The 16376-nt window shown below is 34.9% G+C and overlaps 1 protein-coding gene across 1 annotated transcript; it reads left to right on the top strand.

Moving 5' to 3' along the window:
• Window positions 1–1420: 1420 nt before the first annotated feature.
• On the top strand, window positions 1421–16300 carry crn (pre-mRNA splicing factor crn). Its single transcript, XM_019040225.2, has 13 exons — window positions 1421–1590; window positions 2742–2831; window positions 3212–3366; window positions 3721–3923; window positions 4725–4893; window positions 5644–5776; window positions 6205–6366; window positions 7211–7339; window positions 8385–8597; window positions 9304–9450; window positions 10417–10611; window positions 11323–11574; window positions 12719–16300. The coding sequence occupies exons 1-13, from the start codon at window positions 1555–1557 to the stop codon at window positions 12851–12853; spliced, it is 2019 nt and encodes a 672-aa protein (XP_018895770.1). The 5' UTR covers window positions 1421–1554; the 3' UTR covers window positions 12854–16300.
• The last annotated feature ends 76 nt before the right edge of the window (window positions 16301–16376 follow it).

Here is a 16376-nt window from a genome sequence, read left to right as displayed (position 1 = left end):
GTAACTATCATTACCTATGTGCTTATAGTTGATTGTTGTTCTATCTCGTCCGTTTTTTGGTTTATGCGAATTTATGTTGGCTTCTCGACACAGATCAATCTCTTCTCCTAATCAAAAGTTTCAGTTTTAAATCAAGCCAACCTCTTCTAGAAAGAGAATTATTACTGATATACATCTAAAATTATGATTGATTATTGAAATATCTCAACGACTGGATGGCTCAAGAATCATCATGATACTGGTACTAAGTAGAACATTTCATAAAGTGTCCAATGAATAAAATAAACCTAAGTGATGAGATTTTTTAAATTTTTGTTGCTTAAAGCTCACTAAGGCTCACTGTTTAAAACTCACAGCTAGAGAATACAATTACTTTGGTTCATTTTATTCAATAAACAGATTAAAGATGGCGATTTTTAGTATTAATTCATTAAATAATAAGAATAAATAGGTAAGATGAAAATACATTTTTTAAAACCTTTCATAATTTTTCAGTTTAAAGCTCCCTGAAATTCAACAATGGAACCTCTGAGACACATTAATTGATTAGGTACCTAGGTATCGAAAAACTTTTAAAAATATTGTTCATTATATGTATATGCTACACCGGGCAGCTAAATATTTACTGAAACATTTAATTAAAGTATTGTTTTTCGTCATGATTATGTAGGTACTTATGTAATTTCTCTGCTTCATACTGCCTCTAAGAAGTTTAAAAAATGTGTACAGTTCAAGAGTTAGTGAAATTGTGAGCTAGGTATGATTTTAGAAACTATAAGATTGAACAATGAAGATTCTTCAAAAAGATAGTGTAAAAAAATATTAAAATTTTCACATGTTTCAACCGCGAAATGTTGAACTCTCATTTGCGGAGAGGATAAGAGAATAATTTTGAGGCAAAGAAATTTAAAGATGTGATCTCAATAATGTCTCTCAGCAAATCCTAGCCGGACTGTTTTCCACAATTCGATGGCTGACACTAGTGCAAAAAAATGGGTCTCTACCTCAACTACAACATTTAAAAATCTCCGATTACGTTTTATTTTCTTTGAGGAAAACTATCTCGCAGCTTGTCGTGATTTTTTTTTTGGAACAAGTGAAGAAATTTCACGAGGAATTTCTAGGGAGACTGTCGGTGTACCTAAGTAGTTCTGCTCAAAGAAAATTAAACATAATATTCCTTTGACTTTGTTGACTGACGATGCATTCAAAATGTAAACACATCCTGAATATGAGAAGAATAAAGAGCAGCGATACTTGCTTTAATCTCATTTAAACATTCTAAAGAGTGATATGACAGCGAAGAATATGCGAGATTTTAATATGAGAGTTTAAGACTTTAAAGCCGTCATTTTAAAATTCCCGCTCACCTTGTGATGAGTTGATCTCACCGGTGAAGGTAGCTCTGACCAGGTTTGTTTATTTAGGTTATGTTTCCTTCATCGCGTTCGAGCGCGCAAGGCGCTTACCTGCGATTCACAACTTTGATTTTGATTTTGAATCCTAAATTTTATTATTTTATCTCCTTACAGTTAGTTAATCCAACGTTTAATCATGGAGAAACCACAAAAAATGCCCAAGGTGGCTAAGGTAAGTCCTGTTCTTTAATAACAACCATTACATTTTGTGTGGAGATCTTCTTGTCTCGTTTCCTGACTGAAAGTTATTTGAACGATGGAAACTTTTTATCAGCACCTACTTGCGGTTAAATGATCAAATTTCTATGATCCTGCCTCTGAATTTAATGTGAACTTGATGGAGTTAAATTCTTTACTATTGAGAGGGTAAACCCTCAGAGTGTACTTTAGCGCTGCGTCCACTGTTCTAAGTGCGAGACACTAAGTAAGATTGTATCTGTAATGAAATCTTTTTTGGTTCTATAGCACACAACACAGCAGCTTGTGTTTTCGCATTTCGCCATGCAGAACCTTGTTTGTTTCCACAAGATTGATTTCTGCTACTGTAAAGTGCAACAAGGCTCACAATGCATGACGGCCTTTAAGATGACGAGTATACTTGTCAGTGCGCGCCTAGGACATATCTCAGCTTACAAGTTAAATCGCGCCATCTGTCGGCGTTGCTACACTTGATATGCCATCTATAGGGAAAACAGAAAAAAACAGGACCAAAACAATCGCGTAGCAATGCCGACAGAAGGTGCGAACTAACTCATCAACTGAACTATGTCTCGGGCGCGTGCTGACGAGTACACTTGTCAAATAAGGCTGAATGACTTATACTCAATTAACATAATGCCAGCACCAGAGTAGAGAAACCTTTCGGGATGTTGATACTTGGAAAAGTATCGATATTGTATCAATACTAAGCATTGATACCTGAATCGAGCATCAAACTGAAGTATCAATGCTTTTGAGGTATCAATAATAATTCTAAATTATGCTGTAATTCGGAATGCACAAATGCCTGTTGGCTGGTTGATTCCACCAGGGTCCCTTCAACAGTTACTCCTTGGGCGCTCATGGTCTCGCTGCTTGACCGTTCAGTGATAGCAGAAGCTAGAGATTTCTCCAATACTTGTTCTCCCTCTGAAAACCTCAACATAACCATTAGTTTTACTTTAGACTGATACTTTTGAAGCTGACAAGAGCGTAATGAGTAGGTTGTTTGATTCATAAAATTTGTTGTCAATCTGAATTTTACTTTTCTAAGGACGGCTTTTTAGTGAACAAATTTTCATTTTATTAGATGTGCTAATTCCAACTTTTTATTTTTTTTTTCAGGTGAAAAACAAAGCGCCGGCTGAAATTCAAATCACAGCTGAGCAGCTTTTGCGTGAAGCCAAAGAAAGAGATCTTGAAATAGTGCCACCTGTAAGTAGTGATTTAATTACTTCCCATCGATCCCGATGAATTCGATTAAGTTGTCATGAAAATATTTTGCTATTCTTAATTGTATTGTAGTTTCATCCTACTGTACAGAGTTTCAAGCTGAATCAGCTTTATAGATCGAAGAAACTCAAACCTGATCAAATAAGCCAATTAAGCAGTGCGGCTTGCGATCCAGCATTAAGGATTCTTTAAATTTTAACTTCGAACCAGCAGTCCACCTTGTTGATTTTTCTTGGATAAGACTAAGTATCAAGTCAACAGTGTACATGCATGGAAGATGTAAGTAAGAAAATAAACGAAAATTAAGTAAATAATAAAGTTCATAAGTACCTACCTTTTCTCACTTTATTTTTTTGTTCCAGCCTCCAAAACAAAAAATCTCAGATCCAGAAGAATTAGCTGACTATCAACACAGGAAAAGGCGTGCCTTTGAAGATAACATAAGAAAGAACCGATCAGTCATAAGCAATTGGATCAAATATGCTCAGTGGGAGGAAAGTCAGAAGGAAGTTCAAAGGTAGGTAATCCTAAAATACTGACCGTGGATGTTGTCTTTTTGTATGTAAACATTTCTCAAAACTCCATGTCCATAAAATCAATCACACTATTTAGACAGGGTGAACGTAGATACTTAAAATGTTTTTGATCGGAGAAGGTATGCTTTTTGCCTCCAATAGATTTCTCAGGAAAAATAATTGAATTCTTGATTACACTGCTAAATTTTCAACAATGTTTTCTACTGTCTCTGCAAAGAGAGCAGAGTGTAGCGTCTCTTTTAAGCTTAAAGTTGTTCAAATTTTTAAAGGTTTCTCCAGTATTTGACTATCTTGTAGTTCCGATTATAATATTGATTATTTCAATGATTTTTCAGAGCAAGATCAATTTATGAAAGAGCCCTATGTGATTTTCATCGAAGCATTTTATTATGGCTTAAATATGCTGAGATGGAAATGCGAAATCGGCAAGTCAATCATGCTCGCAATCTTTGGGACCGTGCTGTCACAATACTGCCGCGTGCTAATCAGTTTTGGTACAAGTATACTTACATGGAAGAACAACTTGGAAATATTGCAGGTATGATGATCATTCTTTTAATTATTTGTATGAAACATTAGCAAACATAACAAAAAGGGGCATAATTATCCAAAGCTCCTCTAAATTCAGTGATGCATGAGATATTTCTCTTGGGGTGAAATTATTTCTGCGCCTCCGCAATTTTCTAAGTGGCCTTAAAAACTTTCTCTATGAAATCAACACAATGTGCTGATTAACATTTGGTCTATTATTAATGGATTTGCTATTTTCCTTCAAATTTTTGCACAAATTATATTTTTTTTAAGGGCCATAAATTGCCGTAAAAAAAGAAACAAAAAACTAACAAACAAACAAACAAACATGTTGGTGTCCACAATTTGATTTCAAATAACCAGTTACACAGTCAAGCAGTATTCATATTCCTACATTTGTGATTATTTTGAAGTTATACATAGCATATTTCTGTAAATTTTTCGTAGAGGAGTCCGAAGATACTTGGCCGTTGGTAAGCTCCATATCATGAGTGGCATTAGAAAATGGTAAAAAATCGTGAGTCCTCAAAAAGTATATATCATAAATTATATATTAATAATTACAAAGCATCCTTGACAGGATAATAACTTAGACTGAAATAAATCTCAGTCAATGAAAGTAAGAATAACTTTAAAAACCATATTTTTAAACTTTCTTTATTATAAACTTTAAGTTTGTGTCCTTCATGTAATTACTACTGTCAATTTTTTTTAGTCTAATAATTCATGTAAAAATATCATTGAGTCATACTTTCATTCTATTATTTATATACAAGCCTTTCAGAATCATCATATTTTTTCTCCACAGGCGCTCGGCAGGTGTTTGAGCGGTGGATGGAATGGGAACCAGATGAGCAAGCGTGGCTGACCTATATCAAATTTGAGCTTCGTTATGGTGAAATTGATAGAGCTCGAATGATCTATAACAAGTTTGTAATGGTACATCCTGATGTTAAAAATTGGATCAAGTATGCAAGGTAATTAGATATTAAAGAACATGACATGTATCCATTATGCAGCATTATGGAATGTTCAGCACAAATATAACAGTAAAAAAAACGCCAGACCAAAAATAAAATAAATGGACTAGTACGTGACTACACAGCTGTTGTTCATGCACTGTATTTTAAATCGTAGTCTGTAGTCACTGATGAGAAGGAGACTCATTAAAACTTTTGGACTGCATATGAAATGAAACCTCTAATTAAATCCTATGAAAATGACAAGCCTGATGAGCTGTAAAGAGTTGTACAAATTGTTTGTAAAGGAAGAAAAAAAAATTGTTTGCATTTGTATACATTGGATGGCCAAAGTGTGAATCTGCATATTTCCGTTTACCATGTAGCAGACTTCCTGTTGTACTTTATTTTTTCTTCAGCTATTAAGTCAATATACATAATTTTTAGAGAACTTCCTTGATTTTTCTTCTCTTTTAGGAGAGTATTTTTTTAATAAATTTCAAGCTATAAAGTTGGCTTGTTTCTCTTTAAAAAAAGAACATAAAATAGGAGCAGACATTTTGAAACACTGCAATGGAAATGCATGGTTTCGCTTTTTTGCCTTCGCTACATACCTACTCTTATTTTTGATGGAATTTTAATGAAGACTTTTGTCCACTCAAGGCTTAAATCTTTTGGAATTTAGATTTTTCAGTTTTTTCCCATACAACTTCTTTGTTGATAAAACGTATGTTAAATGTAGATTTTTTTTTTGTTTTCTTTTATCAGGTTCGAAGAAAAAAATGGCTTCATATCTGGAGCCAGGCAGGTGTATGAAAGAGCAGTAGAATTTTTCGGTGAAGAGATTCTAGATGAGAAGCTATTCATTGCCTTTGCTAAGTTTGAAGAAGGACAAAAAGAAGTATGTTTGATTTCCAACATTAATATTTTAATCTGCATGATTCAAAATTATTAATATAAGAACATAATCAAGAAAACAAAATAAGCGCACAGAAGTCATTATTCTAGAGCACTGGTTTCGGATTCAGCATAAACCCAGAATTTTCCTTACCAATGTTTAAGGCAACTGCATAATTATCAAGTATGACAGGCACTTCTTCTGAAGAGAGGTTGCCCTACTATTGCAGCAGTTGAATATTCTGAACATAATTTCGTCTAAATGCTGCTTTGCCTCCGACACGGCTTCTCCACCTACATCCTCATTTAAGACTGTGTTAGACACCAAATGAATCATTCTTACTGCATTGAAATTCAAGTTCATTTTTTTCTTGACCTCAAATTGAATAAAAGTGTACATTCTCAATTTAATAGCTGTTTTACTATTTTCAGCATGATCGTGCGAGAGTGATATACAAGTATGCCCTTGATCATATTGCCAAAGAGAGGACACATGAAATTTATAAAGCCTACACTATACATGAAAAGAAGTACGGTGATCGAACAGGAATCGAGGATGTCATTGCAAGTAAAAGAAAATTTCAATATGAAGAGGTGAGTTTTCGCTACACCATTTTTGATCATTCAAATTTTTAACATCTAAAAGCGTATTTTCGTTAATGATCAGTAGAGCCAAAAAGCCAGTAGCCAAAAGTAAACTTCTGAGGTTAGACTTTCGAAATTGATGCTGATCGGATGCTATCATCTACATCAGGCTATATCATCTACATCATGACTCAATCCTATTTTAGTAGGGTTTACTTTTGGCACCAATGTTTGCAAGCATTCCACCCTCTATCTATCTGGTGAGTCTCGATTTGGTTCCGAAAAAGTATGACCCGTCAAAACAAAAAACAAAAGCGCATTATCCACCCATTTTAGTTTGACCGATTATCAACGAAAATATGCTTATAGGGAGCAAAAGTTCACAATTTCACTTTTTCTCATCGACCAAAATTCTCGATTCCATGAAAATTCGCTGATTCCCTAAGAATGTATTTGGACATTTGGGAGTCTCATATGTATTCAAGTGTCATTACTACTAAAAAAATTTCTTTAAATTGCGTTCTGTACCTCACGTGTTTTGCAATCTACCAATCGTTAGAGTAGGCACCTCCTTTACCTTAGACATTTCTAAGGCCTCCTCAGAACATTTCTATTCAAATTTTATCAAATTAATAAATTATTAAATTATGTGGTGGTCTATTTCTTTGCTTTTAAAAAATGTGGAAATGCTTTAAAAAATTTAATTTCATCGCTCAGTCTCGCAAACAAATCACTTTATCTGAGTTTACCTCTTCTTTTTTTCCTACAGTTTATTTGAGCATTCAGTAATCATAATGTTTTTCCTTATTTAATTCAAATACACAAATATATATTTATTTTTTTTTCAATGCAGGAAGTTAAAGCAAACCCTACAAATTATGATGCATGGTTTGATTATCTACGGCTAGTCGAAGATGAAGGAAATTTAGACACCATTAGAGAAACTTATGAACGGGCTATAGCAAACGTTCCATTAACCAAGGTAATTATTTATATTTATGGCTTAAATAGGAAAATTTGTATCCGTGATCATGGTGGTGCAAATCTCCCCTCATGTTTTTTTTTTTTCTTTTTGGAGGAAACTAACTCCTAGCTTTTTTTGAAATTTTTTATTGATTCCTTCATTTATTGAAAAATATCCACAGAAATTTAAGGGAAACAGTTTACTTTTTTTTTTTAAAAAAAAACCTGGAAAAACCATTTTGATTGTTTCCGTATAGAGGAATAATAAAGAGGACTATTCACGGAATACCAAAAAATTTGGCAGTGGCTAAATCTTGAGATTTTTTTAACATTCTGATCTCCTGAGTAAGATGAGTTTTTAAAATTGAATTTTCTACGTACTAATCTGGAGAAAATCAGGGCTAAAAAGTACATTTTTCGGCAGTTTTACACAAGTTATGATACAGCAAAGTGGCTCACTGTCGCTGAGTCGAAGATGCAGAACTTTTTGTGTTGAAATGAGTGAACGGGCTGTTTTATCTCCCCGGCCGACGCAAGACACGGAAAGAAGAGCTTGCTCTTCTCTTTGATTATGTGTAAAACTGCCAAAAAATGCACTTTGCAGCCCTGATTCCCTCGAGATTGGATCATAGAAAAATTGCCTTTAAAAACTCATCTTATTATAGAAATCATAAGGAACATTATATAGAAAAATCTTGAAATTTCGCTGGCGAGGAATTTCTCAGTATCCGGAGAAAAGTCCACTGGGGTTTGGAAAATTTAGTGGGGGTTGTTTATTGACCAATCTTGGATCTAGGCTAATAAAGCTTCTTTAAAGAAAACACTAAATGATCTAAAATTGGATTACAATAGATTCTAGCTCTCTTCTCGTCCCTTCTTTAAGCAAAAATGATTGTTGAATTTTAAGATTCAAGTGCATTCTGTTAGCGCATGACCATTCTTTCAATAATTCTATCTCCTTTTGACAAAAATTTGAGAAGTTTTTGCCTTCTGTGGTTTCCTTTATCAACTTTTTCTTCTCTGTTTCTCTCGTTTAAAACAATCTGATTTTGTGCATGTGGCAGGATAAACATTTCTGGCGAAGGTATATTTATTTATGGATAAACTATGCCCTCTTTGAAGAACTTGAAGCGGAAGATGAAGAAAGAACACGGCAGGTGTATCGTGCTTGTTTAGAGTTGTTACCACATAAAGTCTTCACCTTTAGCAAGATATGGCTTTTATACGCTCAGTTCGAAATCAGGCATAAAAATTTGTCTGCAGCCAGGAAAACTTTGGTAAGTTTGAACTTAATAAATTTTTTTATTCTTTTGTTTGAAATTTTTGTATCAAATTGCAAATACTCTAGTTTTTCTTATAATGCACTCTTATTTCTATTTTTCATTATTTTCAATATTCTTTACTTAATGTCAAGATATAGCTTGTAAAATGTTTCTTTAAAGCTAGTTGTGGGTTAAAAAAATTTTCAGTAATCACAGATACTTGTCCAAGAATAAAACTATGTGCCGACTTGGAATCAATAATGGGCCAAGTGCAAAAAAATAAAAAATTGAGTTAGACAAGGCAATTTTTCTCCTATGTGCAAGGCAAATTCTGAGAAAATTTCAATGAATGATGTTGCTTTGTTTTTCCTTAAAAAAGTATAACAGGAGCGGAGATTTTTAAACACTGCAAACGAGATATGTGGTTTGGTAGTTTCACTGTTAATATGTATTTAACCAATATGAATCTTGATGCCGTTCCCCCTCAATTGAATAGCAGGGGAAGTTTTGCGGTAAGAGGCATTGAAATTTTTTGACCAGTTAGGAGCACATACACTATTATTTTTTGTTTTCACTAACACTTATTATTTTTTGTTTTCACTAACACTTATTTTTTTTTGAATAGGTACTGATATTTTTTGCACTTTTCGCTAATCTAGTTTGTAAAATTCGATTTGATTTTAAAAATTTTCCATGAAATTTGCTTTTCTATCTGTTTCAGGGAATGGGACTAGGAATTTGTCCCAAAAATAAACTATTTAGAGGATACATTGACCTAGAAATTCAACTGAGAGAATTCGACAGAAGTAGAATTTTATATCAAAAATTTTTAGAGTTTGGCCCGGAAAATTGTATAACCTGGATGAGGGTAAGTTAGTGTTGATAAGATGTATTTGACATAAGAAATTGATGAAAATTTAAGGTCTCCAATCAGTAGATAAGAAAAATGTGAAAAGACGTGCGAAAACGACCCTTTTTTTCGAGTCTTTTTCTCTTTGTGAAGAGTTCAAGCACCAAACGCTACACTTTCAATCAACTCCTCTGTGTCTAATCTGAGAGGTGCTCTATAGCTATTATATTAATTGTAATAATGACTTGCCAAGCCAGTATGAGTGTTGTTTGGTCAATTACCTAGTAGATTGAAATAAATTTGGTTACGGCTGCGGTCACTTGACTAAACCTCAGTTTTATTTTAACTACGTCTCCAAGCTTGGAAGCTGAGTTTCAGGAGGCTGTGCTGCACAGGTGATGGGTGGAATTAGACCTGAAACGCATCTGCCAAAGTCTTTCCGATTGCCCTTACCTGGTCTTGCTCCAAACAGCGTAGCTCTAAAAAGAAAAATTTCCTCAATGGAGGTTTTTTTGTCTTTTATCCTCCATTTAAGCACCAAAAGCTGTAACTTTGCATAAATTTTTGTGTCAAACTGCTAAAGAGAAATTTTCGTTTTTTTGCATGGAAGATACTATGTTATTTCTTCTCTCAATGTATGAAATTTGTGAGAAAATTTTTCCAAAAATTTTGTTTTTTTAAGCTTTCTCTTTCAAACATTTCAGAGCTTTAAATTTAAGTCTGTATCAGATCTGAGAAAAACCAGTAGTTTGCAAAGTGATTCGCAGAAAATGAGGTTCATCATAGACATTCACTGGTGCCCAAGAAAAAAGAGCCCGACTATGGAAGACAAAAGCCTCAGAAAAGCTTATGTTTCTTTATTTAGTTGCCAGGGACTATAATTCTTATTTATAAATTATTTTCAAATTTTCATTTCATCGTTATCGTGATCGTTATGAAATTATTGTTTTACCAATTTTTTTTTTTTTTTCTTTTTTTTTTCAGTTCGCAGAATTAGAGACAATTTTGGGAGATATTGTAAGAGCTCGAGCTATTTATGAACTAGCCATTAACCAACCGCGCTTGGACATGCCAGAACTCCTGTGGAAAGCGTACATAGATTTTGAAATCGGACAAGAAGAAATAGAAAATGCTAGGCAATTATATGAGCGGTTATTAGAACGAACTATGCATGTGAAGGTATGGATATATTAAATATTCATTTTTTAACTTGTTTAATTTATTGTTTAGCTTATTTATTTTTCTGCAGGACAAACAATTTCGTGAACATGCACGAGGAAAATAACGCAAGAACTGTTTTAGTAACTTGCATTCTGTTTAAAGTTCATTCTTCAGTATTTTTCCATACACTAAAAATTGAACGCTAATTTCTCCAATCACACGTTTTTTAACCAAGTCATCATTTCCCATTATTCTCATTCATAATTCGTCATTATCATTTAAAAAACCTTTAATTAAAAAATAGCTCTCCTGTAAAGACAAAGGTAACAAAATGTAGTCAGAGAACGAATAGAACTCTCTCTAGTTTTGCTAACAATTAAATCTGAAATATTGATGAAATATTCTCTGAATTGTTACAACTAATATTAATAAACTATTTCAATAATAATTACTATTATTAAAATATCATCTGAAAACTGAAATACTTTTATCCTTCCCCCAACAATCAAAACTCATGTACAGTTTTACAAGACTAGTTTTGACTGAAATCTCCTCCAGGCTGCTTTTGCCATTTTAGAGGAGGCAGGACTATTTCTCTATGAAAATCAAATTTTTGCGAAGGCAAAAGTAGTTTTTTACTAAAAATTGATACTGATATGTCATGTGTTTAAGATAATGATGTGAAGACCTTTTAATTATGATATTTCATGCCACAATTTTTTTTTCCAGGTGTGGATAAGTTACGCTCAATTTGAAATGGCGAACGCTGACTCTGACGATGTATCACCAGCCAGAAGGGTATTTGAAAGAGCCAACCAGTCTCTAAAAATGGCAGCAGGTGAGAAAGAAGAGCGTGTCATGTTGCTTGAAGCTTGGAGAGACTTCGAAAAACAAAACGGAGATGAGGAAAGCTTGAAAGTTGTCGAGGATAAAATGCCTCGCAGAATTAAGAAGAGGAGGAAGATGGTCAGCGAGGATGGAGTAAGTATTTTTTTCTTATTATTCTTTTCTTTAATTTATTTATTATTTTTGCTTTTTCTAAGAAGCTATCGCAGTCAAAGTTCAATCAGTGGATAAGAGGAGGTTAAAGCCATCAGGTGTGTTGTGTGCTAGAGATACAGCCATAAGAATAGGCATTTTATGGTTCGAATCACTCAAAAATCACAATGGGAGCACGATATGACGTCATCCGCAGCGATAATGCATACCTTGGTCTCTTCTCCTTTTGTTTTCATCAATCAGTGATACAAACGTTTCCACTGGTTGCTCAATGTAAAACTTGGGTGTAACCAAGGTGGAAGAAACCACGGTATGTACCAACATTATGAATGATGTCATAAACTGTTTTGTTTTTGATGGGCGATGTCTGTGTTAAAATTTGATGTCTGGACCGATATTATTTATTTTTGCTTATCTGTATGCTTAACGTGATTCTGCAATTTGCGTAACTGACCCATTGATGAAGGGCGATTCCTTATTCTGCACTTATGTAGTGATTCTAAACCCAACAATTCAGGAAGTTTACAATTTATTTAAGCTTGTCATTGTCCAGTTTCATTCAGGAGAAACCATATTTCCTAATCAACCAGTCATTAGTTGATCCTTTGCTTTCTTGAATAGAAAGTCTAAGGTTGCCTATGGTCTGGAAAACCTAGAAAATCAGGGAAAGTCAGGGAATCGGTGACGACTGGGAAAAGTTATTGAATTTCTGGCACATCTACTAATCACTAAAACATTACTGATCTTCCAACTGTTTACCCTCTCGGTCATTTTGAGGCTTGTCATCTTTTAACCTGCTACTGAATGCCTTTATCTATCATTTCAGCTTTAAACAAAGAAATTTTGTCCAAAGTTCAGGGGAAGATAGTGTATTTTAAGAGATAAAAAAGAACATGGAAATTTTTTTCGAAAGTCGAGGAGTCAGGAAATTAGACAATTTAAAGTCAGAGTTGAGCAAAAATAGTCAGGGAAAGTCAGGGAATTTGAAGATAAAGAAATTAAGGCAACCCTGAAAGTCAATCTGTACCTTTTTTTAAGGATGCAATGAAAGCTTCTTTGAATGAGTTTCTGTTTCTTATCATCGAATAACTAACAATGAATCTGTGTTTTTTTTTCCTTTTTACAGAGAGACGAAGGATGGGAAGAAATATTTGACTATATTTTCCCTGAGGATGAGGCAACTAAACCAAATCTGAAACTTCTGGCCAGTGCTAAATTATGGAAGAAGAAACAAGAAGAAAAACAAGATACAGAATCTTAACTATCGACCGCTTGTTCTCAGGGTGTATATAACGTGTACATAAATAGAATATGTATAGCTGTAAGTACATAATTTTGTTATGTTTTGTAAAAAAAAAATGACTGAATTAATAAAAAAGATATGTTTTTCAATTTCTTCTCAGAATTGGAAGATTCATTTCATGTAATTTGATTTTACTTATCAGTGGCCAAAGTGCAAAACCACAGATCTTTTTTGCGATGGTTCAAAATTCCCGCTCATGTTTTATTTTTTCAAAGAGAAACAGGCCAACCTTATAGCTTGAAGAATATACAGAATTATCTGCTAACAGGGAAGAACAGTTAAGGAGGTTTTCAGTACGTTACATTGACTAGTTTTCCAAAGAAAAAATGAAGAGTGATAGGAAGTCTGTATCGTCACTAACATAGGTACGTGATTTTACACTTTGACCATGGATAGAGTTAAGCCTAACAAGTTTGAAGAGTGTATTTGGGTCAGCATTGCTAGTTTCTCCTCAAAAATGAAATTCATTCTAAAGACGCAGAAGTTTTCATTGCTTCATTCCGTCAAGTAAAAGCTGGTCAAAATACACTTGAGGAAATAAAGTTATAAAATGTCCCATCATTCAATTTTTTTAATGAATTGTTTCTTTATTTTCCCTCTTTCATTTTCATCCAGACCAATCTGTGTCAGTACCTAATGGGCCAACTTTTATGCAACCCATACCCATTTTTCCATTTAACTGTCAAAATTTTCATCAATTATATATATTATTGTAAAGACAATAAAACTAGAAAACACTAAATAAATTTCCTATAAAACTTAATGTAAAGCTTATGCTTTAGTAGGCGTAGAGCTTAAGTATCATGAAATTGATGGAATATCAATTTTTTCTGCTTCTCCTTGGGTAGGTTTTTATACTAATTTTCTCTATATTGGAATATACCTGAGTTATCACCAGATTTTTCTGTTTCACTCAATTTTGGTGAACCAGTTCTGGTGATAATTTTTTCTTAAAAATATTCCTTTTTTAAACAAGGGTAAAAAATAGGGAACAAACTTTCCACACAATCATTGTATTGAGCTGCAGAAATCAAAAAGAAAATTTGAATTTATTAATAGGTACCATTTAATTAATTCTATTATGTCAAATCCAAGTAGTGAGTTGTCTAAGTTTGGCATTTTTCCCCTGATTACTTTCTCGAATAGAAAGGGAAAGGGAGTGAACTTGGCAACATTTGGAATGAATCGCGATGGGGAAAAATGCCATGCTGCCAGATCGCAGTTACATGCGGCTCAATTTTAAGGCAAGAGTAGTTACCTCAAGCATCATTAGAAGATTTAATTTGAGTCAGTTTAGTCTTTGCGGATCTCGAATTAATACGAAAGGTCAGCTCGAAACAATAAGTTCTCAGTTTTCAAAATTTTTCATTAATCAGGTAATGTACAGTACATTCTGCCTATTTGGCAACAGTTCGCCGCACGGTTTTGCAGGGAAACGTAATGTTGCCAAATATAACATTCTATCGCAATTTTGTCACGAATGAGATCTCGTGGTCGACATTGTTATGAATATTCGTAAGTCTGACAATGATGCAGTTAGAAGCGGCAGCATGAGATTCATTTGTCCGTTGGCGCTCTCTGTCGGCGCAATGAACAAACATGCCAGCGCCATCATGCTCAGAACTCAAGGTCACCTGTAAGTCGCTAGGCTGGCGGGAAGAGGAGGGTAAAGGGTCCGTGTATTCTAGAGAGTTGTAGGAACGGGGAGGGGGAGATCGTCGGTGGGGCGCTGTGTTACTGCGCACTAGGCAAGCACATTTTGTCGTAGCACCGTTGCTCTTCGTATAACATGAGCCAACAGGAATTCAACACGTGTGCTGAAATATAATATCTCCAAACATTGATAGGTTTTTTTATTTTGTCCAAATTCCTTTTCGTGGGAAGAAATAATGATGGTTTAAAATTCTTCATTTTTTTTAAATTATTAACCTTTCATCGTTCGGACTTTTTCCTTGCGTAAAAATAAAATAGTTACGCAAGTTTACGATAAGGTTGTTCTTCACCCCAAAATAGTTGACGGACATTTTGAGCGCGACGAAAAATAAGCCTCCCTAATTATACTAATAAGAAATTGAAATGTGATTTCCAAAATGGCGTATATTTCGTCTTATCCGAAAGTCGCACCGAGCTCCAGTTTTAAAAAGGCTTATTCATCTGACCGGAGGTGGTCACATACCGCCTCATAGTCACGATGCGTTTTTTCTTACCAAAATTCAACTCAAAAGTTGGGCGTGTCCCAACATTAAATGGAGCCATCAAATCGATAATGTCACACTCCACACATGAAACAACCCTTCATAATCAAAACCTTTCCTTACGTATAATTTCTTCATGACTATGTAGTAAGGACCTCGAGGGTTGAAGGCCCGGTTTTCTGCAGTGAATGGGGGGGGGAGGGGGGAAAGGAACCCTCCTCCCCTCCAAGTAGAGGGTTTTTTGGGGCAATCCCCCTCCCCCTAATTTCTTCATCATCATTGATCGCGAGCTACCTTCGAGATCCGTCCTTCAATCTAGAGTCAGCGCTATCTATGGGTTTATCTTTTCGTTCTAACAGAGCCCCCTCCCCCCTCCTTCATCCCTTGCCTTCAGCAGAATCCAATTCAGCAACTGGGAGGGGGGGGGAGGGGGAGACTGATCGAACATTCTTATGAAGTGTGCCATCACACATCCCGAATGATTGAGTGAATGGTGAGGACCCGTAATCTTCAAGCGACTCCCATGTTTTTTCCATTAAATGGAGATAATGTAGTCGCGCCAGGCACCAAAAAAAAAAAGAAAAAAAAATGAAAAAAAAATGTGCTTTCAGTGGTTTTTGCAAAATGCCCCTGATTTATATCCTAAGATCTGCGCATGCGCGAATGCCTCCTCATTTTTTCAAGAACCAATCAAATGAGAGCTTTGGTGAGGCAGTGGGAGGACCCTAGTAAATGGTGGGGGTTGCGCATGCGCAGTTCATTCATTGCAGGAGCGCTGACGTCAGTGAAATTCCGTATATCCGCTGCCTGTTTCTCTTTCTGGTTCAGCAATTATCATTTCGTGTTTGTTTGCGGCTTTACGAATGTAACCAGTTCGAATTTTGCCTTGCTATTTGACGCCTATAAATTCTCTTGTATAGCGGCATTCAACGATCTTCAATTACAATTAAGTCGCCGTGAGACGTGAAGTTTGGTTGTCTATTTCAGGCGCGGCGCGGCTTTCCAGAGAAATCTTCTGATAACGTTTCTTCCGCTCTACTCCCGCCATTTTGCCGAGTTGCCTAGCAGCACCTGAAACCGTCTTGTCCACTTTATTTTTAAAACAATTTATCCAACAGTGATCTATCGAAGTAACCAGCTATTCTAACAAATTCTCCGTTTTGATTGGTTCTTATTGTGTTTTAATCTTACCCTAACTATCGTTGTAGTGCTCAAAAATTCGCTGCTGCCGCCGATATTTGGAGCCAAAGTAAGCATATCACCAGCACTGCCTGATTGTTTTTTAT

The sequence above is a fragment of the Bemisia tabaci genome, chromosome 7 (genome assembly GCF_918797505.1).
Source record: "Bemisia tabaci chromosome 7, PGI_BMITA_v3".
Classification (NCBI taxonomy): domain Eukaryota; kingdom Metazoa; phylum Arthropoda; class Insecta; order Hemiptera; family Aleyrodidae; genus Bemisia; species Bemisia tabaci.
This window is presented reverse-complemented; position numbering and strand designations above follow the sequence as displayed.